At 43.5% G+C, this 22393-nt stretch overlaps 1 protein-coding gene across 2 annotated transcripts in view; it reads left to right on the forward strand.

Moving 5' to 3' along the window:
• The window catches only part of ITGB1 (integrin subunit beta 1), a 43067-nt gene continuing 21486 nt past the window's right edge, over positions 813-22393 (forward strand). Inside the window, exons 1-4 of one of the 2 annotated variants that reach the window (XM_021386799.1) lie at positions 813-1036; positions 19352-19421; positions 19652-19737; positions 21155-21377. In XM_021386799.1, coding sequence (XP_021242474.1) covers positions 1028-1036; positions 19352-19421; positions 19652-19737; positions 21155-21377 — 388 coding nt within the window. In that variant the 5' untranslated portion in view covers positions 813-1027. Of the gene's footprint in view, positions 1037-7645; positions 7679-19351; positions 19422-19651; positions 19738-21154; positions 21378-22393 lie in introns of those variants that run through there. The other variant, XM_021386798.1, reaches the window with a different exon arrangement.

Consider the following 22393-nt stretch of genomic DNA (forward strand, 5'->3'; position numbering starts at 1 on the left):
TTTGGACAGTGTTCGCAGACAACACTCTGAGACTCAGGGTTTGGACTTTGGGTGGTCCTGTCTGGAGCCAGGACGCGATGGTCTTTGTGGGTCCCTTCCAACTTGGGATATTCTATGATTTCCAAAATAAGAAGCAGGGGCAGCAAGTCAGCTACAGAGGCACGACAGTTGATTGTGAGATGTGATCACCTGGCTTGCATCTCTTTGACATTTTGCCTCTAAAAACAGGGATCCTCCAACCAACTACACTAAGGAGCACTTGAGGAACGCACATGCTGAATGCCAGCAAACTGGAGCCACGGGAGGTGGGCAGATCCACTTTTCCGGTGGCACACGAAGTGACGCCGACCCCTCGCCGGTTCCTCCCACCCACTTGGGACGCAGCACACGTGCGAAGCGTGGGGACAAGCGGACCTCTAGCCCGGCGGGCTGCGGGGCTGGAAGAGCCACCGCCCCGACGGCAGAAGCTCCAGCGGCCGGGGAGCCGGAGTGCTAATCAGACCCCACCAAATAAGGCGATGGCGGCTGCCACGAGGGGAGGTGGGGGACAACGGGGACACGGGCGCTCCCCGCAGAGCGCTGCGCCGGGCGGAGCCCGTCCCGTCCCGCGGACGCGCCCGGCGCCGTGTGGGGCTGCGGGGGCAGCGCTCCCGGCGGTACAGCCTCCCGTACCACGTGCGGCCGGGCCGGGGCCTCGCTGCCCACGGAGAGCTCTTCTCCCTCTCCCTACCCCCAGCCACAGCACGGAGCGCTCCTCCCCGCCCAGGGCTTGACGGCAGCGGGGAGGAATGTATTTCCGGGGCGGGCAAAAAGCGGCTGAACGCGGACCTTCCCCTCCCCTCCCCTCCTCTCCCCGCCGCCCCGTGCGCCGGGCTCACCCCTCCCGAGCGGCGCGGAGGCAGCGGGCGGCCCGCAGACGGACGGAAGGACGCGGAGCGAGGCCACGCCGCGCCCAGCGCAGCTCCCAGGGCAGAGCCGGAGCCGGGCGGGCCGGAGCGCGCCCCCTGGCAGGAGCAGCGCCGCGGCCATGGCCGAGGTAGCGGGAGGACGGGGCGGGGGTTGGAGAGGGGAGCGGGCTGAGCTGCCCGCCTCGGCGCTGGGGCGGTGGGAGCGCGCGGCTCGTCGCGGTGCCGCCGGGCTCGTCCCGCCGCGGGTCGCGTCCTGAGCGGAGGGGCGCTCGGCCTCCCCTGAGCTCGGGGCCGGCACTGCGGTCGGGCGGGAAGGTGGCGCGCCCGGCCCGCGGCTTCCTGTGGCGGCGGGACGGCGGCTCGGCCTCCCGGGGTCGGGCCGTCCCTTTGTCCGCTCGGAGCGCAGCCCTGCCGGGGCCGCTGCCGCCCGGCGGGGAAAGTTTAACGCGACTTCGGGTGCGGGACGCGGCGGGCGCCGGGCTGCCGGGAGGACGGCGGGGCCCGGCAGCTCCGCGCGGAGCGGCGTCGGGGCAGGGAGTTACAGGAATAGGGTCGCGAAGAGTGAGTCAGTGTAGGAATGTGGATGTCTATCTTTAGGTTTTTGACCTGTACGAGGCTATCAAAACTGGCAGATGTGTGCGCTGTTAGAAGAGCTGCGTGATCATAATGCAGCGTTTCCACTTCTAGATAACACTCAACTTTGTGCATATTTTGCCGTAAGCTGGCTCTGAGCCTGGGCAGCCCTGTATGAGCCTACCTCGGGATGAAGATGGAACGTGAGGCCTCTGTGCTCCGCCTGATGCACGTGGTGATTTCTGAAGTGGCCTAAAACAACGGGAGCACCGCATTCTGTCTGGCGCTGCATGCGGATGGTTGGATGGGAAGTTCTTGCCTGACTCACTGGTTAGGTCATGTTCAGACCCAGTGTCAGATGTCTTTATCTAATGGAGCTGTGTCTGACCGCCTGTCGGACTAATCAGGTCATCTTATGACTGCTTTTCTTTATGAAAAAATCAAACATTTCTTCCCTTCTGCGTTTGTCCTTGGTATTATACGGCCCATTCATGCCAGCACACGTGCACATACCTGTTGGGTGAAAACGTGGATTTTCTGTTTGATTAGCCCTTGGTGCTGCAGTCCTGTTATTGCCAACACACACAATTCCTCCCCCACCTTGGGAGGAGGAATCCTCTCCGTTCCATTCAGATCAGTGGAACCACCGCTGGCTTAACAGCACATGCTTAAGTGCTGAAATGGAGTTGCGCTTTTTACGTAGGTGAAAGCAGTTTGGGGTCATCCGTACTCCTAGCACGTTACCCACCTGGTAGGTGATGGTATGAGGAGGGGAAAGTAGGTTGTTGGTTTCCTACTGTGAAGTGAGATGACTTGGTGGTAGTTTCTTTATTTAAAAGAGCTGTTGTGCTACTGGAAGGACTTAAATTAGATGAAGTCAAACAAGACTCGCAGTTGTGAAGACCTTCATTGTCCGCATCCATCACAGTGATGAAACTGATGATTCATTGTCCTGTTGCTAAAAAATATTCTTAGCCTCTGGCAGATGATTAAGTAGCATTCTGCAAGCCTGCCTAGAGCTATATTTTTAAAGGTTGCAAAAGCAATGAGCTGTTGGCAACGCATAGGCAAGACAAGGCACGTTCACCAGAAGAACACCACCTTCAGCCATTGTCCTTTCCAAAGGTGTTTCATGCAGTGGAAGGCGCACACCCAGCAGGCTGCAAGGGTGAGAACATGCCTTAATCAAAACTGGCCTGGAAGTGCTGTGCCAGCCATGGGATAAATAAATTCATCTTACTTCAGCGGTGAAACTCAGGTTTACAAACCTGGTGTTCCTTTTGTGTGTGGCCAGGGAGACCTACACATGTGTTCGTCTGATACTGCATAGTGTTCCCAGCCATGTGAAGGATTAATTTGGAGGGATTGAAGTTTTTCTCTAGAATATTCATGATGTTCTGATGCGAGTGCAGAATTCCAGTGTTTGTCTTGCTGAGCTTTAAGTGACTTAAGCAGTTAATGTTCTGCCACTTCCTCTGGGAGGTGATTCCCACAGCTGAACACAAACTGTCCGGAAACTTTTCCTGCTGTTCTTTCTTCCTGATCCATGTTTTCATCCCTCTGCTCTCAGCCATCCTCCCGGTACTTCTCTTAGGGTAACTGCTTTTGTGCAGTTCTGAAAAGAGCACATCTGCTCTCACACCTCAGAAGTGGATAGCTTGGGTAGCAGAAAGGCAAGCTCAGAGGGAGCAGTGCAATCCGGGGCTGGCACATGCTGTGCTGTGTTACCCTGAATACAGTTTCCTCACTGCCGCTGGTATGAATGCAGTTCAGTTGTTTGTAAATAGTTGTCATGCCTCCCTTTTCCCATCTGGATTTGGCTGAGTGGTGTGCATGGTCCCGCCTGCTGCAGGCTCCGTGCTGTCCAGGTCTCAGCACCGTGGCCTTCAGAGGTGGTTCTGGCTGTATAAGGATGGCAGGAGTACCTGTGCTGCAGTAGGGCCTTCTTTGGAAGCCATCAGTCTGCTTTTGGAGCAGGCTCCCCCAGATGCTGCTCTTTCTCCTTCTGTAGGCAGACAGAGAGATCTCCAGCTGCTCCTTCCCTCCTGGTGCTGGGAGGTGGGCTTCTTCAGGAGAAGTTATGTACACCCGTGCGCAGTGCCTGAAGCAGCCTCTGCTCATTTCACTATCACAAGTAGGAGGCACATTTGCAGATTGATAGAACATCCTGAGCTAGGAGGGACCCACAAGAATCGTGGAGCCCAGCTCCTGGCTCCACACAGCTCCACAGGACCACCCAACATTCAAACCACGTGTCTGGATGCTGAGCTGCACTGCATTGAGCTCCCTGCAAGCTCAGGGAAAGTGCTACACCCAACATGTGGTTTGGGGAAGTGGTGGGACAAGCAGAGGCAGGATGGCCAAGCAATTGATATGCCCTTACTCCTCATCCTCACCATCCTTTTCCAAATACATTTTGTACCTCTTCCATATGAGAGCTGCTGTTATAGGCACTCAGACATTGCAGAATTGCTGTTAAAATGGCATTTGTTTTTTTTTTTTTTAATCAGTATTAATTAAGTGTGGCAAGCTAGGTGGCATTAAGATCCATCATGCCTTCTCACATAGCACTTGGAAGAGACAGTGGTTAGAGCTGGAAAAGAGGGAATCCAGGCTTGGCAGTAGTAGTGGAGCCTATACTGCTGTCATTCTCTCTTCTGGAATTTCAAGTGATGTATGTGTGTACTTACTTGTTTATTTATTCATTTATTAGGTTGGCCATTACTTTAGACAAATTTAATTTTGGGGCGCTGTAGTGATTCCTGGAATATAGAAAAAAAAACTCCTCAATCTACTGATAGAGATCATAAAGCAATTACATAGATTTTTAAGAATTATTTAATTTGATTAAGGCAACTTGTAGTTAGATATTTTAACTGCCTTTTCAAAAGTACTTGCCCATATATGTACTGTTGTCCTAGGTGTTTTCATGCCGACCACCACATTCTGTGCCCCTACTGAAACTGCCGTCTCCCATCAGTAGAAAGCTCAGAATTGGGTTTATGCTTTCCTGCCTCTCATGTCCCTGTGCTGATTGTGCATTTGCCTCTACTCTGCCTTGCTGTAAGATATTTTCTAGTGGTAGTGTTCTCATTAATGTTTCTAACATTGCTGGTCTGGTGTTCATGCATTCAGAACCATTTACACAAGCATGTGTATCTTAAGACTGTACTGGAAAATGAGGCTGTAGCATAGGGGATGCTCAGCTGTTATTTCTGCAGAGGGTATTATTTTTCAAAAGAGTGTGGGAGAATCACAAAATTTCAAGAGAACGGTAGATGAAGATGCTCTGCACTGTGGTCTTCTGGACAGATGTTGGCAATATCTTGCCCAGATGTAGGACTCCTTTTGTGACAAAAATTTGAAGTTGGTCAGTTTGTTCTAGTATTAATTCATGACGTCTCTTAGTGGCTGATACCATGTCACTTTTTTTTTTCTGTGTAGCTGTTCCTCTGTCTGTCTTGCTCGGTCTTGTTCTGTATTCTGTTGTAAACACAGCTGACCATAATCTTGACCAGTGTCTGTGAGTTGTCATGGTTACGGATGTATTGGGGGTGGCCCTACAGAGTCATTTTCTTCTTTTCTCAGAAATGGAAAGACAGATCCTACTTTATGTTGGGGTTTTTTTGGTTTTTTTTCCTTCCCCAATTTCTCCTCCACAGGCATGGCAAACTAAACTGCTGAAATCTTAAGTCAGGATGAATTTCCAGTGAGACCTCTCTCTAAATGTGCTTCTTTCCCCCAGGGATTAGTAGTGGAAGTATCAGGAGAAAAGTATATCCAGCTTCACTGTGAGAAAAGCAGCATGTGTTTTAGCTGTGTGAGTTTCTAGCCTGATGTAAAATGCCTATCAGCTTGCTTAATAGCTTATTTTGGAAATGTCATGCAGAGAAAGTGAAAATTCTGACTTCTGTGAATGGAAAAAGAGGCAGCAGGCATCTCATTATGTATCACTAAAAGGTACCACTGTGTTTTTTCAGTATTAAGAGTGTTCTCTGTAGAACATTGTTACTAGACATGCTGTATTTTTTTTAATAACCACCATTTACTTTTCTGCTCTTAAAATAATTGGAATGATACTGTGGGCTCCCTAGGGTTTTTTATTCTCCCATTAATAAACTGAAGTTGTTTTAGATCTGGAGAGGTGGGGGAGTCACTACTTGAGTACCAAATTTGCATAAAACCGAGCAAGTGGCTTTGTGAGACTGTAAAAGCGATGCTTACTTTTGGGAAGGTAATAGGTTTCCTACATGACCTGTAATCCTCTCTGAGATGTCACTCAGTAAAACCTTTTTGTGTATTGGAGTGATCATTTTGTTTCTGTCTTTCTCGATTACTCTTTACTAATGGCTTCAAAAAGGGTTATGAAATATGTTTTCTGTCTTAAAAGTGGTTTCATATGCTTTTTTTTTTTTTAATCCAACAGCAGCGGTGAAACATCATTAGTATTCTTGTGGTTTTTGTCAGTGGGAGAAGTTTTGAGTAGTACAGAGGTAGGAATCTCAACTTTGTTATTGCTAGGAAGAGCTAAGAAGAGAGTGGTGTTTTCTTACAATCATTTCATTCTTTTCTTTCTCCCACAGAAAATGTTGTGCTTATATTTGATAAATTAAAGCAGTTCCCAAGTTCTGCCAACAAATTATTCATTTACTGTCTATAGTCATTTCCTCGTACTTCTCATTTGTGAGACCATGTTTAACTGTGGATTCTCCTCAAATGCACAAATGCTTATAAGCTGTAACACACTTGATATGGCATTACCCTCCCCCCCCCCCCCCCAAATATATATATGTATTTGTGGTGTGTGTATTTGATTCTTGGTTGGTTCAAGATTGCTTTTGCTTAACTTAGTCCTAGGTTTGGCTTGGCTTACTTTTAACTTCTGCTCACAACAGTGTCTAGCATATAAACAGGAAGGCGAGCCATCATTTGAATGGACTCCTGTATTAAACTGCAAAATTTTGTGTAGCATACATACTGTGTACAAGTACTGACAAGTAGGTAATTTTCTATTGTGGCTCTTAACAAATAATTTTCTTTTTACCTGTAGAGCTGTGCAAATAATGGCACTTTTGATGTGGAAGTCAAACTGAAAAAGTGAAAGTATCTTCTTTTCTCACCCTTTGTGGTAAAATCAGAAACAATAATTATATTGGGCTGAACTGAAACACTGAAATCACCCTCGTGCAAAAATGACTGATTTGTGGTTATTTAAAAATAATGAAAAATAATTAGATCAATTTAGGAAGAGTCGGTATTTCATTTAGAAAATGGCGATAGTGTGAGTCAAAGGTAGCATCTTGGGCAGTATGTGCATTTCGCCCCCGAGATCGTGGTTTTGTAACACAAAGCAGCAGTAGAGCGGTTCGATTTGTACAGCCTTGACTTTAAGGATGTGGAGTATCCTTTTTGCATCATTTTTGCGAAGGAAAGAAAATAAAGGTAAGCTGTCATTGTATGGTTAGTCATTTTCTTTGAGGGAACTGTAGGTTAGTTCTTAAAACGGTGCTGGTCTTTGATGTCGGCCTCGCAGGCCGTGTCTGCCATCAGCACAGCCGGCTTTGCTGCGAGGCTGCTGGCTGCGTTCCCCCAGCAGTGCTGTGCCTCTGCGGGCTGGGGGATGCGGGACAACATGCTGTGCTCCTGCACTGTCACCAGCAGAGTGCTGCATGATGCCGTCCCACCGAGCCGTGCGGTAATGGGGTGTTGGGAGCCCCGCAGGAGCTGTAGGAAGGCGTTTGAAGGATCTGGTGTGGCAGCAGCTTGGCCGGCATCCTCTATAGAGTCAGTTGCTCAAGTGTTAAATTGAGCAACATCCAATCTCTGCCTAGACCCTCAGCTGTCTGCTTCTGCTGGTCTTTGGTACAGGCTTTGGTGTGAAGATGAGTACGATGAAAGGAAACCTATTTCTGAAGTGGAGGTAAACATGAAAGGTTATAATCTCTATGATGTTAAATAAAAAGCGCTTTCGCGGGGATCAAGAGCTGACGCATTTCGGTAGTTGGTTGTGATTAAATTTGTGTTGCATTCTGCAGCAGGATCAGTTGGTATATTATCACATCATCTTCAGTGCTGGAATGGCTGAAGACTTTGCACGTGTCCAGTCAGCAAGTGAAATACCCTTTCTTCTGATGATACAAAAGAGAACCAAGGAAGTTTTTATTAGCACGATGCACAAGATGACGAGTGTAAGCAAGGTCAATTATTTGCTGCCTTTGAAACAGTGCATTCTGGCTGCTTTATTTCTTTTTTGTGACTGAAGTTAGGTTTTCCAGTGTAGTTTTGATGAGTGTGGGAGAAAGTCAGGAATTAGTTTCTCTGAGGTTTCTTTGGTCTTTTTCATAGAATCACAGAATAGCTTGGGTTGGAAGGGACCTCAAAGATCAAAGATTTTGCAAGGCTGTATTTAGTATATGTGCTCACTTTGCAGTGTGAGTTGAAGATTGTCCAGACACTGAGAGGAGTTCTGTAGCTCATCTCCATAAAACACGAAGCCTGACCATCTTTCAGTTTTCTGGTTTTGTGTCAGAATAGATTTAAAAAAAAAATCTGTCCTTAATTGTGCATGAACGTAACCTACACTCAGAATATCTGTAAGTGTAACTCTTAAGGAGTTAACATTTTCTTTTACTGTGCAGGTCAAAAATGGGGCATATTTTGCCTATGTTGTTTTTGTCATTTCGATGCAAATAAAAATCTGTGTGAGAAACAAATTTTCAAGAATTTCAGTGCTTACGTTTTCTTGGGTGTGGACGCAAGTGTTTAAAAAAACAAGGAAACAGCAAATTTCCTTTTTCGGAAGAACGTGCTATACATACCAGCTATAGGTTGCTTAAACTGCATCTTAAAATTGATAAACAATGATGAACGTTGTTTTTTTTTCTGTGTATGTACCTCCTTCCACTGCAGATGTGACTTACTTAAATTTTCAAAGGCTGAACTGAAATGTTACATAGCCATGTTGCTGACATCAGCAGTTTCAATGAAGGACTCTGCTTTAGCATTAAGGAGTAACTATAGCATGTAGAATTGCTGCCAGCACTTTACTTCTATCACTGCCAGCTGCCCCTTTGAGAGAGTGTCTAGATGGCAATAAAAAAGCTTGCTCAGATACTGGCTCTTTTTGGTGCATAATTCACAATCCAGTTCCACTTTCTAAATGAATAATGTCAGTATTTAATATGATTACCTTTTTCTTGTAGCTGGAAGGAGTTCTAATGCTGTGCCTCTGCAGAGTTTAAAGAAAAAAAAAAAAGCACATTCATTAGAGAGAGCTCAAAACTGTGCAGCAGACGAGTGGCTTCAAATTTATCTGCATGTGGTACTTTATAAGGTGTCCCAGTACCCCTTGAACCACAAATTCAACTGAAAATACATTTTATTTCCATAAGAACATGGCCCTGCAGCATTTCATACCGATGCAGGTCCTAATTCTTGTGATCACACTCTCCCTCCTGTCTGTAGTTTGCAGTCTTCATCGTACTTACATCAGCATTGAAAGTCACTGAAGCAGCTGGGCTGGTTGAACAATGTCTTGATTAAAAAACTAATTTTCAGCTGCTTCAAGTGGGTGGCCACGTGCATCACTAGTAACGTTCTTTACATGAAAGGGAGGAATAGGAGAATATGGCTAATGAGAGGAGTGCGAGACTGCAGTGATCCAGGGTTAAGTTGGCATAAACTGTTGCAGAGCCTTCAACATCTGCTGGATGGGATTGGCTGCAGTTGGAGTGAGTTAGGGACGAATGGTGCGAAGTCAGGAATTAGGGCCTGAAGAAGCATCACCATTCAGCAGTGCCAGTGTGGCAGATGTGCCGGCATGTCTGAGAAACCTCCGGTTACTGCCTTTTGCTCGCCCTTCAGAAGTGGCCTGTGGGCTCCAAGCTTAAAATCCTGCTCTGGGAAGCAGCAAAAGTGTATTCATAGACAAGTTATTCTGGCAAGGACTGTTTTTTTGAAGCATTTTATGATGGAATTCTTGTAAAATTAAATAAAATTTAAAAAAAAAAAAGCCTTTTTATGGTTGACATTGCTTTTTTTTTCCTCAGATAGGTGAACTTCTTGCCAGTGCTCAGGCTTCCAGATTAAAATCTAGGAGAAGTCCACTGTTGCGGTGTGTGTGTGCTTATACCTGCACAGGCAGCCGGTTATTGCTGCCTGTGCACTAATCACCATCATTTGTCATTTTAGTTATTGGTAGATAAATATATGAAATAGATACAGATCTGCAAAGCTGTATGTACTGGGATGACCTTTTTCATTATTATGAATTCTGCATGTTCACTTTCCTTGCCATTTACCCAGTATTCAAAGTGCATTGGGGATGAGAGTTATTTTTAGTACCAGCCTCATTGTAAATTGTGTTAGAATAATGAATTTTTTTAAAATTCACAATTAAATATTTAGGTACTACATATAAACACTATGCTAAGTGTTTGTCATTGGAATCCTGAAGTGAAAAATAAGCAGCACCCAGAAAGCACAATGAGATTTCACTCTGACAGCCGCTATGACTTTACAGACGTTGTTTCTTCACTGCTCATCTGTCCACTTGGAGGTTTGCTTTGGTCCTCTGAAGCTTCCAGAAAGTCAGTCTCACTGTGGAGGATTCAGGGGCTGCCTCAAGGCACCCACCATCAGCCCACAGAGCCGAGGTGCTGGTGGGCACTGGAACCGGGAGCATAGGGTTCAGTTTTGGGGGTGGGGATGCAGCACTCTGGTTTCTTTCAGCAGCAGTTGGCTTTCATCTTGGTTTTAGTTGCCGAAACTGCACCAGAGTGTTAATGATGGTTAGTGGCGGGTAACGCTGCCAAGTAGAAGTGGAGTTTCCGTTGAGTTTGCACTCTGTGGTGTGCCAGCCCGTGGCTTCCTGTAGTACCTGCAGTGCAGCGAGCAGTACCCTGTATTAACTGACAGGGTTTTTTTGCTTCAGAATGTACCTGCTCTTCTTCTTTTTGCTTAAAACAAACAAAAGCTTGGCTTAAAGTGAGTTTAGCCAGGCCTTATGGCAGCGTTGAATATTACTAAGGCAGTGCAGCCTCAGAGGCATCAATTATGGTCAGCTGTGTTAAGTGCAATATTTCTATGTTTAACTAAACTTTTCCCCCACATGTGGATAAGTGTGAGGCTTGAGTTGCACAAAATTAAATCGTCTCCTTATGGGAGTAGTAAGTGGTGCAGAGTGTATGGGAATTTAATACTTCCACAAGGAACAAGCACCCGTGTTTTTTGCTAGAATAGCTTAAATTATTCGATAGCATTCCTGATTGTAACCCGAGCTGGAAATGCTAAACTTAGCTGAGAAGCAATGCGTGCTAGGAAAACCAATCCAAACAAGCTAAATGCTGAATGCATCTGTCCCCATGTGAAAGTGTCGCATTAAGGAAGAGGGGAAATAAAATTATCATGGTGGAAAGAAATTGCTGGTGGGTCACAAACCGCATGAAAGGTGACACAACAACAGATGTTTTGCTTTATCTTAATACAATTATGTTAATAAGTGCTTGTAGTAATGAAAAACCTGAATATTTCTTATGGAAAATGGGCTGCTGATAACAGTGCAGGCACAGTCAGGAGTCCTACAAAGTCGTGGAAATGGTGTGCTTGGAGCCATTAGGGCTGCGATGGACTTGAACTGTTGGGAACTTCTCCTGGTGACAGGTTGGGGAACATTTTTGTTAGTGAACACTTTAAGGAGAAGGAAATCCTTGTGTGGGGGGGAAAAAGAAAAGTGTTTTGTTTCTTAAAACTTAAATGTCGCCATATAAAAGAGGAAGCTTTCAAGGTATATATCTATAGGAGTTGCTGTTAGAGAAAATATTAGTTTCAACCACAGTATCTTTACACGTGGTCTGGCTGTTGGCACCTCTGCAGGGCTGAGCATCTCAGTGATGTGCTTGCATGCTACCACAATTGGCATTATGAATGGATTTTGTTAATTTGTGCTTGCTTGACATTCAGGGATATTCACGATGTCCTTGTAGGAATTGCAGTTTGATGCAGACAGAATGCCCTGATGTGGCGCTTATTAGAGGAAAAAAATGTAGTATCCCCCCACTTTTTAATTTTTTTTATTCACTTATTTTTGTAAGCGTCTTAGTTTGAGACATGGAATAACAAGAAGTTACAAGCTGGCCTTTCAGAACAAGGTGCATATGTTTTAGTTGAAACTAGGAATACTGGAGCTGTAGATAATAAACAGTAAAAGCATATTGCTGTTTTTTCTAATTAGACGTAGCTGCAGGCTCTGCCTGCTTTGGTTGAGAATATGAGAAGCAGTATTTCTCTCCTAATTTAATGTTGAACATTAAGCACAATGCACCTGTTTGTTAGTGTCATTTTCCAAAATACAGCTCATTTTATAAACACTTATCTGTGGATAAGTCACTTGTAAAAATATGTAAATAAACATGTGAAAAAATAATATTCTCATGAGAAAGAGCACCTCGCTTGGCTCTTTATCTTTTTCCTATAGTTGGTGATCCTGGGCAGGCTGCTTTCTTACGTGAGCCGTGTCTAAGTACTACTTGCCTTACAAGCATCAAGGTGCTTTCCAAAGCAACTCGTCAGCTGTGGAACCTTAGCTTACAAGTATGTTTCAGCATTTTAAGAAAGTGTTACTCAAATACACTCTTTGTCTGTGGCATAATACATGCATACTGTTGGAAAAAAACATCCCTACTTCCAAAAACAATGCTTATTAACCAACATCTGTCCTGTCTGTACCACAGTGCTCTCCAAAAAGCATCACAAGGGCAAGAGATCCAGGTTGCTCTTGGGGTTTGCTTCCTTGACAGGTGAAACTTCTTTGTCAGTGGCAAGGTCTTCACATTGTCCCTGAACTTTCTTTTCTCCCCTCATTCTGTTACTTTGTCACTGTCATCGTCATGGAATCTGGACTAGCGTCTATTTACTTTGTCTTTCTGGAATGTATTTCTACCTCAATAAGCTTTAGCCACACCAAAAGTAGTCTTTACAAATTACTGGAGTACTACGCAACTACTTTTTGTCTGTGTTTAATATAATTTAGGTTTGTAGCTGGTTGCAAAGGTGTTTTTGTCATTCTTGGTTATGCCTTAGTACTTTAAAATATCTGGGAACCATTAGCTCCTCTTTGTTGAACTGTACTAACAGGAGATCTACCACGTCCTCTTGGTTTTATCTTTCTTGGGTTGGAGAGATGTCAGACAGAACCACTGCAGGTGATAAAGTATTCTTCTGAAACTTTTTCTGATAACAGGAGAAATCTATGTGTTCTATCAAAAAAAAGTCTCCATCTCCCCACCTCCATGCAGCCAAACACCTGACTTGAGCAGATGTGTTTCCATTCAGCGATTCAAATCAAGACCAAAAACGTATTCTTCAGAAATTTACTCAAATAGCAGAATGAACAACAATTAAAACTGCCATTAAGTTGAGGGCAGTTTTAAAAATGAAATCCAAGAACAAATAGTAACAAGTAGCACATGTAAACGACTACTATGATCTGACTGTGTGGGTGCTTGTTAAGTTAGCCATTCTGTTCTAAAGCAGTGTCCTCTGGAAAGTAACAATCAGAAACCTCTTCCTCTAAGGACTCAAGCAGATATTATGACCAGAGGTCCCTATCTGTTCTCAGAAGCTGTGGTTGCAACCTGATGATAAATTACGTGCTCAGATCCAGGTATTCAGCTGAAGGGGCACATTCTGGGTTTTCAGTAGTGTTTTAAAACCCACAAGTATATTTTAGAACCTAATGCCTGCAGGTTTCCCATCAAGCCCTATCCCTTTTTGGTGGATCTTGAGGCACTTGATCTCCTATGAACTTTTGTACAGCTGTAAGTACAGATTAACTATGGGCAGTTATCTGCTGTAAGATGTTAATGAGACTCAGCAAACCAGTTGTGTTACCAGGTGTGTTTGTCTGCCTTACTAAGCATAGAGGTGGATGCTGGCTCCCTTGCAGAAGCCACAGAATTGTGATGCATTTCCCCAATTCAGAAGTCTGTATTTTCTTTTTTTTTTCTTTTTTTCTTTTTTTTTTGACTCCCGGATCTGCAGGGGGATTTTCTGAACAAAACAATGCATACACTGTGTCAGATTAACCTCAGATAACCGTGCTAGAGGGTTTGGTCTCCCTACCTGAGAAGAAAATTAGTTTCCAGTAGGTTTTAACTCTTTGTAATTAAAATTTAAGCCCTAACTGGTGTATTATATACAATATTTTATACACGGATTGTAATATTATACATAATATATTATTTTAACAGATGCCCCGCTAGAACTGCGAAGCTGTGGAAGTGCTTATCATGGGTATTTGTTGAACATGCTTGTTTTATTCCAGCAACTTAGGGATGATGACTGGCAAAGAGAAATGAAGCCCAGTGCAAGGCGCTGGTGGTTCTTTGTCCTCTAGTTTCACAGCAGCTGAAGCCGTTATGCCTTCAAGCTTTTTCAGGACACAATTTGAGTAAGCAGTCTCGATGTGATGAATTTTTGCGTAAAAGCTGTTTCAGTACTGAAGAATCTTTTATTTTGCACGTTGATCTGGGCTAATGTCCCATTCTTTCCATGTTACTACTGTTAATTTCTGTTAAGCTGCTGGGGAGTGAGAGCATCCTGGGCTGGGTGATCCATCCATCCATGCAGCAGGCCACTGCGAGCAGGCTGAGCTTTGGCATTTCCACACAAGGTGTGGTGCCGCCAGCTCCCACTCTGAAGCCTGCACTTCCAGAGTTCTGCAGGGCTGTCTCCAGCCAGCTCCCTGCCCTAGCTCAGCTGCCCCTGCCCACAGGCGGCCCCGCTCGCCGATCCCTCAGCTGAGGGCAGCAGGCCTCCCTGTGGGAGCACACCCTCACCACACTGTGTCCATAGCTGGGAAGCAAATAGTGCTGTGGGGTGAGCTAAAGTTTTTCTCCTTTGAGTTTTCGTACTTTTCAGCTGTCAGTTCTGACCCCAAGTCTCTGCTTCATGTGGAGATTCGTGTGTCATGTAATTTCTTGTTGTGGTGGACCTAGGATTTACTCTGGATTTACTCTGCAAGCAGTGTACTCCAGCTGGGATTCAATGTCACGGTGACATTTATCTTGATTAAGTGAGATAGCTGCTAAGGTCTCAGGTGAAGATTACCTATTTAAGATTTGTTGGAGAGTCTACAGCACACCTTTGATTAAAAAACCGAAGATTAACTTAGTGGTATGAAACGCTTCAATTTTTGTGCCTGTGCTTTTCAAAGCAATATACCTCTCTAAAAACAGAGCAGGAAGACACCAATTTGCTACTGTTTTTTTTATAGTGATTTGAGGGTTGTCAGTGAAGCGCTATCCAAGCAGAAAGGATAGTGCTTGCAGTCATTGCATACTCAGCAGATCTGGGTTTGCAGTGAATTGCACTGGCTGTGGGAGGTCTGGCTGGCTATCAGGAGTGCTGGTAGCAGTGCACGTCAGGGTTAGAGGTCTGTAGTGCATGTCCTGTGTCACCAGGTTTGGTTGGTTTCTTCAGTTAGGAAAAATGTTGTGTCGTTTCCTTCCATATCTTTCAGAATTGTGAATGGGATTTGTCCTGCTAGTCCCTAAAATTCACACTGAAGTGTCAGGCCTTACACTAAGGCCAGTAAACCTTCTGGAGTGAGTGAAGAGAGAGCTCTTTCAGCATCGTATCCATCGAGTCCTGAATCGGGTGTCTCCGGAGAGTATTCATTTCTAAAATAAGCAGAATTGTGCCTCTTCCTGCTTCTTTTATAAACAGGCTGGGGGTGGGGGCCAATCCTGCAGGCCAGCACACAGCCCCAGGCTGTGCCTGTGGAGTGCTGTCCTTTGGCTTGTCCCAGAGCTCTGTTCCTCCATCCCCCTCTGATTATTCTCACCATTTCTGCCATGGCAGGATGAGCATTTCTGCACCCAGAGGCTTAAACCAGCTCCCTTGCTGGATTAGAGGCTGTGTAAACATCAACTCACTTCTAAAAGAGATCAATTTTGTACAGCATTTCAGAATCAAACTTCAAACCCATGAAAACACCCAATGCACAGAGGTGTCAGTCTTCAGGAAGTGCAAACGCTAGTCCAAAAGTGTGAGTTGCTTATTAATTTCTAGATCTGTAGGTTTAGAGTGGTCTGTGGGGATGTGGGTAGGCAGGGTGTGTGGTTACTGCCTCAAAAAGGTGGCTTCTGCACAACAACTTTGCTCTTGCCGAATAGCTAACCTCGAGATACTTCCCTGGTGTTCTGAAGCGTGGCCGCACATTTTGGTGTAAAGATGCACAGCAAGGCACGACTCAGCACGCCACAGAGGCGGATGCTTCAAAGTTTTTAGCTTTTCTTGACAGTGGATGTTAGCTCCACACCCCACCTGGGCTCTGCTTGACAGCTTGGATCAGTACTGTAGTGGCTGAGCCTCTCAGCCATCAAACCTTGATTTCAAAGGAATTAATGCTCCCACAACTTTCATCTGTTTTGTTTTTTCTTTATCCCACTTGTCCAGTTAATTCTCTATGCAGATGCTATTCTAAAGCTGCAAAAGTCCTGTGGAGGAGGAAACTTAATTTTTAAATATATGATGATTAGCAGAATACAAAGGTACTGATACTTGATTTGCAAATTCAAAATTAGTCTCACTACAGAGAAGTAATCCTCATTTTCTCCCGTTGCAACTTGATGAGTGTCTTATTTGAAATTAGAAGCTTCAGGGATTTTCAAAAAAGCATTTTTTTTTTTCAGTGAAAAAGGTCTGTTTGAGTGTTAGTGTTTGATGAGACAGTTAGTGAAAAATCTTGGAAAGCAAGTTAAAGCTTTCAAGGTTGTGACTATGTTTGTCTTCCTGAAATACTTAACAAAAATAGATTACCATTAGCAAACATACAGAAGTAATTTTAAAATCACTTTTTCAGCAGCACACTATCTGCAGCCTATTAAACAGGCTCTGGCTGGTGGTTTAGCTGTTGAATAGGGAGATGTCACTTCCTGGCAAGCTTACCTTTTGAATGCTTCAAGCTACTTTTTTCAGGAGAAAAGATCACTTTTTCAGGGTTTCTGGGATATTTTTCTAGGGTTTAATTAAAAAGGGAATGAGTGTAATAGAAAAATATATAAATGTTATTCAAAATGTTCCTTTTCTTCTCTTAACAATGAGTTATTTTCTATTGCCACATTCTGTGCTTAAAAGCGAACACACGGTTTAGTTCCCACTCCACCACATGTTTCCAAAGGTTCTTTTTAATTGTTCTGTGTTTCATTTTGTTTTATGTACTTATCATAAAACCTGCAGCGCAGCAGTGCTGGGTCCTGACTAGAGACACGCGGGGCAAACTTGACATGGATGTGCCCAGGTTGCCAGGAGGAGGCTGGCACGTGGGTCTGCTCACATTAATACCAGCTGCATCCAAATCAGCAATCCCGTACCGAGGTTGTTCAGACCCTGGGCAGATGGAAAAGCTGTTAAGTGGGAGATGAAGGAAGTGAGCCTGCATGGGAGGGCGTGTGGCTCGGTCGCAGCCTTATATGGGAAAGGACGTTTTCCTTGTTAGCTTTACGGGGAGTCAGTGCCCAGAACTGCATTCATCACGCAGATGCATTTCCACAGGAACATTTCTTTTCCAAATTGTCTTAGTCATAGTTTTAGCACTGTGTCACATCTTTGCTGGCTTATTTATATAGTCTGCGTGGGCTTGCTGTGCGTCCACTGCTGGTCTGCCCTAAAAAGGTGAACTGTTTATAATTTTGGCCAACAAGACAGCACTAACCTAATGCCGGCAGCTTTGGGTTTTTTCCTTACTGAAAAGACCTCCCCATTATGGACTGTACTTAAAGCAAAACTGCAGGAGCAGCGATGCATCCCTTCGTTGGGGGAAGTGAGGTTTGCTGAGCACAACATACTGTCCATGAAACCAGGCAAGGAGGAACCTAAATCTGAGCACACCAGTAGGGCCTTCCCCTCTGGACTGCTGCTCTGATGAGTATGCTCGTGTTCCTCAGGACCTCTCTTCCCCCCTCCCCGCCCCCGTCCTCTGTTCAGGCCCATTCTCCATCTTCTGCCTGTGCTTGCTGGTTCACAATAACCCTCCTGTCCAGGTTTGCAGTTGCTCACGTTTGATATAGAAAGAGATTGCCTATGGAGTCCATCTCATAAAGAGTATCCCTGAACTACAAGTTTGAAAATGAAGGAATTATACCTCTGCAGTGATGGGCAGAGGGAGAAATCGGAGCAGATGTGCAGTAACGCTCAAAAGTTAAGTCAAATGTAATTCACAGTTTGTTTTTTCTGTTCCATTTTGTTATTTTTTAATCTCTTTTTTTTTTTTAACCAAAAATTTCTTATGTGCCTCTGCACAGTATCCAGCAAAGTTACTCCACACCAAATTCTCTCAGTTCTCCAGTGTCCAAACTTCCCTGGCTGTCTGGCTGCAGGATTCACTGAAGACAAAAGTGGGCTAAAATGATATGTCAGAAAAAATATGGAACATGTAATATTATTGTTGGATAAGCTTCGTTAACAGAGGGTTGGCTTCTGTTTGAAACCTTCTCCTCCAGGTTTTAGAGCGGCTGTCCTGTCTAAGTTATGGGTCTGTGTGTGCAGAGTAACAATTATGAATGGTCCTAAATCGGTGTGCAAAAACCAAAACTCAACTGCTGTGCTAATTTAAGCATCGTTCTCTTTGCTGCTAATTCATATGAATAATGGTATGTCTTCCAGAAAATGGCAGGTTCATTTTAAAGGACTGCCAAGTTTCCTTTTCCTTGGCTGAATTGCAAGATAGCTTTTAGAACAAAAACTTGTTGTGAATTCTGATATTTTTAGGATGCCTGGAAGGGCCATAGTCAGCACCAACATTTTAGGATTGCAAAGGAAATTGGCAGCTGGCATCCAAATTCTCATTATTATAATGAGGAAAAGAGAAGCTGAATTTAAAATAACATCAACATTTCAAATATGTATAAAAGCTGTGAAAACTGACCCTACCTACTATTGGAGTAGAAGAAAATTTAGAGGAAAAAAATGGTATTTGAAACTCATTTTTTTTAGACAATAGTCCCGACTCTGGAATCCTAAGATAACTCTGATATATGAAATCTCTGCACTAATTACTGAAAATTGCAGCTTGGTGACCTTAAGTTACGGTTCATAAGCATTCAAATCTTGTTTCACAAAGCATATAGATTATATAGTCTGCATGTACTTACTGCTTCTGGCAGGTTGTCATTAAGGTTTGTAGCTTTGGGAAGAGGGTGCAGTGTTTTTTCCTTAGTAAGATGAGTTACCCATTAGTTCTGTCTTGCCTAAAGAAGAAGAAAAAATAGCGGAGTGTATATCAGTGATGCTTTAGGTAACATATTTTGACAGGAACTCACTAGTTGGGAGTGTAAGGTGCCAAACTAGGCTGTAAAATGCCCTTTGGAGATTCCTTGGAAAAGATTTTGGAAAGGGCTTGGAAGATTTTCTTACCTTAAAGCAGAGACTTGAATAAGGAAGCTCCGTTTCTCTCTCATATTTCTCCAGTATCTTTATTTTGAAGACTCTCTCTGATGACATATAGAGCATCAGTATTTTTAAATAGGATATTAATATGCTGTCAGGTTTTGGTTTTCGCCCTGACTTTGCCCAAATTCCTCATAGCTTGATGGTTTACCTAACCTAACCTACCTAACCTACCTTTCAAAAGAATTTTAGGAGCAGCTTCCCTGTTTGATGTCTTATAAATGCAGGGTTTGTCCACAAATGTGATCGTATCAGATGAAAACGTGTCTGTCTGCCCAGTTGATGTGGACAAGGATGCGTGATTGGAGAATACTCTGTGCCGAATGCTCCAGGGAAGGAACATAGTTACGCGTCTGTTCCTTGGTGCAACTTTTTTTGCTTGCTAGTCACTATAAATCATAAAATCTGGTTTTGTATTTCAGACTAATTTAATGTTGCTCACGTGGGCTGGCATCCTCTGTTGCTTGATATGGAGTGGATTTGCTCAGCAAGGTAAATCACTTCACTGCTTGATGTTGCTTAAAAATGGTATAAATTTAGCAATTACTTAGGATGATAAGTACGCTAGATGAGTTCCAATAGCAATGTATCACTCGTGTCTCTTATTAATAACCTGTCTGTAGTTAGAACTTAGTTTATGAGACCAGTATGAAGCAAACTAAAATTATATTACAGTCAGCAATTCTTTATTTATAAAGTGACCTGTCTGTGTTCTTTCATAGGTGGAAGTGACTGCATAAAAGCTAATGCAAAATCATGTGGGGAATGTATACAGGCAGGACCAAACTGTGGTTGGTGTAAAAAAACAGTAAGTATTGCACAATTCCTTTCATGGTTTGTTTGTTTTTCCCTTGGTTTCAAATTTAAATAAATACTTCAAATGTACAGAAATGTCTGTTCTCGTCAGTACTGGTTTCCTGTGGCTCTTAATCTGATCCCTGTTGGTACTTCAAAATTCAGTATCCCAATGTTCCCCCTGTCCTGGTTTAAGCAGATCCTTTCACAATGCATTTACTTTTCCTTTTCTAAGTGTTGAGTGTATGAAGACCTTACTGGCTGTCTCATAGCTATTTAAAATCATTCCAGCATGGAGTCTGTCTGGATATGTTTAAATATATTCTTTCAGTGACATTAGAGTAAGAGGTAAATTAGGACAGACATAGGTGGAGTAGAGGAAGAAAGCAGAGGTTTGTTTTTGAAAGGGAGATGTTCACATTTTCATATGTTGATGGACCTGGGGATGGGAGACTGGTTTGCAAGGGTGGTTTTTTTATGCTTGTTAAAGAAAACTGGGGAATTTTCCTGTTTCCTGCTATAAGATGATATTGTATATTTACTCCCATACAGTGCATGTTTACTGTCCCTCCAATCAGTTTGTAGGCTTTAGACGTTTCTAGTAAACTGACCTAACTTTAAAATTTGGCCTTAAGCAGTCAGATTTATTGCAGGCTTTCATCAGCTTCTCATCAGGAACTGACAAGCTGTAAGATCTATTCATTTACATGTGTATTTTGAGGGGAGGGAAAAATGAGATTGACTATCCTCAGTTAGAAACCATACTTACTTCTGTTTCAGATCAGAACTTTTTTGTATGTTGGAGGGAATGGTAATCTGTGCTCAGAGCAAGGCTGGGTGTACTTTGGTGTACGGGTTTTTGTTGCTGTTGCTTTTATTCTTTTTCTTGCTAATGGATTTTGCTTTTGTATTGAATTCCCTCAAATAAAAAAAAAATTGTTGCCTGTCTTTCCCCTGCTCTGGCAGAGTATCTCCTTTATTCTGTTGTAGAGCACTGAGATGCTCTTATATAATCACTAATTAGAGCCTTTCAAAAAAAAAAAAAAAAAGTTAAAAGAGGGGGTAGTTGGAAAGTAGGCTGTATGAGTAAGTTCACATAATTGTCAGCTGCATGAAGACATGAGCTTTTCCCGTCAGCAGTAACTTCTAGGGTAGCTGATTTACAGAGGTGCCCTGCTTCTGTCTGAGTTGACTTTGGAAATATATCTATTTTCTTTCATCTTGCTGCTATCTTTTACACAGAGTAGTATACATAGACGTGAACTGGATTAAGCTACAGTCACTGATGCATTGAGTAAAATGTAAGCTATTGTTTGATTATTGTATTTTTTTTAAGGAAGGAATGATGGTTTAAAAAAAAAAGTGTTGTGTGTAGAATATAACTGATTGCAGAGCTGTAAATGTCAAGCCTACTCATCCATATTTGCTAGGACTTTTTGCAAGAAGGAGAACCAACATCTGCCCGATGCGATGACTTGGCAGCACTGAAGAGTAAAGGCTGTCCTGAGCAAGATATAGAAAATCCCAGAGGTAGCAAACGGGTGCTTGAAGATAGAGAAGTAACAAATCGTAAGATAGGTGCTGCAGAGAAGCTGAAACCAGAGGCCATTACACAGATCCAGCCACAAAAATTAGTACTGCAACTGAGAGTCGGTAAGGACAGTTTCATTCCAGTTTTTATTTGATTTTTCTGCCACCACCGCAACTGCATTTTGTGTATTGAATGTGTAATCATTTTGTTTCAGAAATGACTGTTGTTCAGATAATGTGAGTAATAGTGGAACTATTCAGGTTAACCCCGGGTGTTCAGGTACTTTGAATACTGACAGATTTTTATAAAAGATAAGATAGTTTTTTATCTCTTGTTCCCAATATATCTTCTGAGAAAACAGATACAGATCATAAATATGTCAGTGCGGTTCAGTAGATGAATCGGAAAGATCAGATTCTTTTGTTTTTAGTATTTTGCAGTTAATTTTCTGCAGTGCCACTTCTTGGAATGAGCGTGGAGGAGCGTGCAGAAACCTAGAGAAATTGTGAGAGCACGTCTTATTCCTTGAAGTATTCCTGATGCCCAAAGTCTGCGTGTCTGAGCTGAATGCTTTTGCAGTATGCAGCAAGATTTTCAGTTTGCTCTATAAAATAGGTTCCAGAGACTAAAGAAGCGGGCACAGAACTGGAAACAAAGCAGTTGTGTACCATTTCAAACCCGTAAAGAGAAACTTTATTCAAATGGGGAGCAGGAAACAAGTCCCATAGTTCACACAGTGCTTGAACACAGTGGAGACTGTTCTTAAGGAGAGTTCCTAGGTGCTGTAAAGATGTCCAAAAAATGCCTTGTATTTACCTGGAAAAAGAGCCTATACATGGAGCTAGCTGCTTGTAGGGGGCTGCCGTAATAAATGCAAGATGATCTGAGGCAGCTTAGCATAATGAAGAGAAGGAAAGAAAAGAAAGGAACAAAAGTCCTTTTGCAGTTTTGCTGTTATCTCTGCCTAGTTCTAGTGACCCTTTCAGCTTCAAGAGGCTAAATAATTATCGTTCTGTTGACACAAGTGGGGACCTGGGCAGCCAAAATCTAATGACACAAAAGCTCAGTGCTCAGTGCACAGGCACTTCTCTTGGTCACAAGAGTCAGTAGCTAAGGAAAATCTGGATTTTTTGTTTTG

The sequence above is a fragment of the Numida meleagris genome, chromosome 2 (assembly GCF_002078875.1).
Source record: "Numida meleagris isolate 19003 breed g44 Domestic line chromosome 2, NumMel1.0, whole genome shotgun sequence".
Lineage (NCBI taxonomy): Eukaryota > Metazoa > Chordata > Aves > Galliformes > Numididae > Numida > Numida meleagris.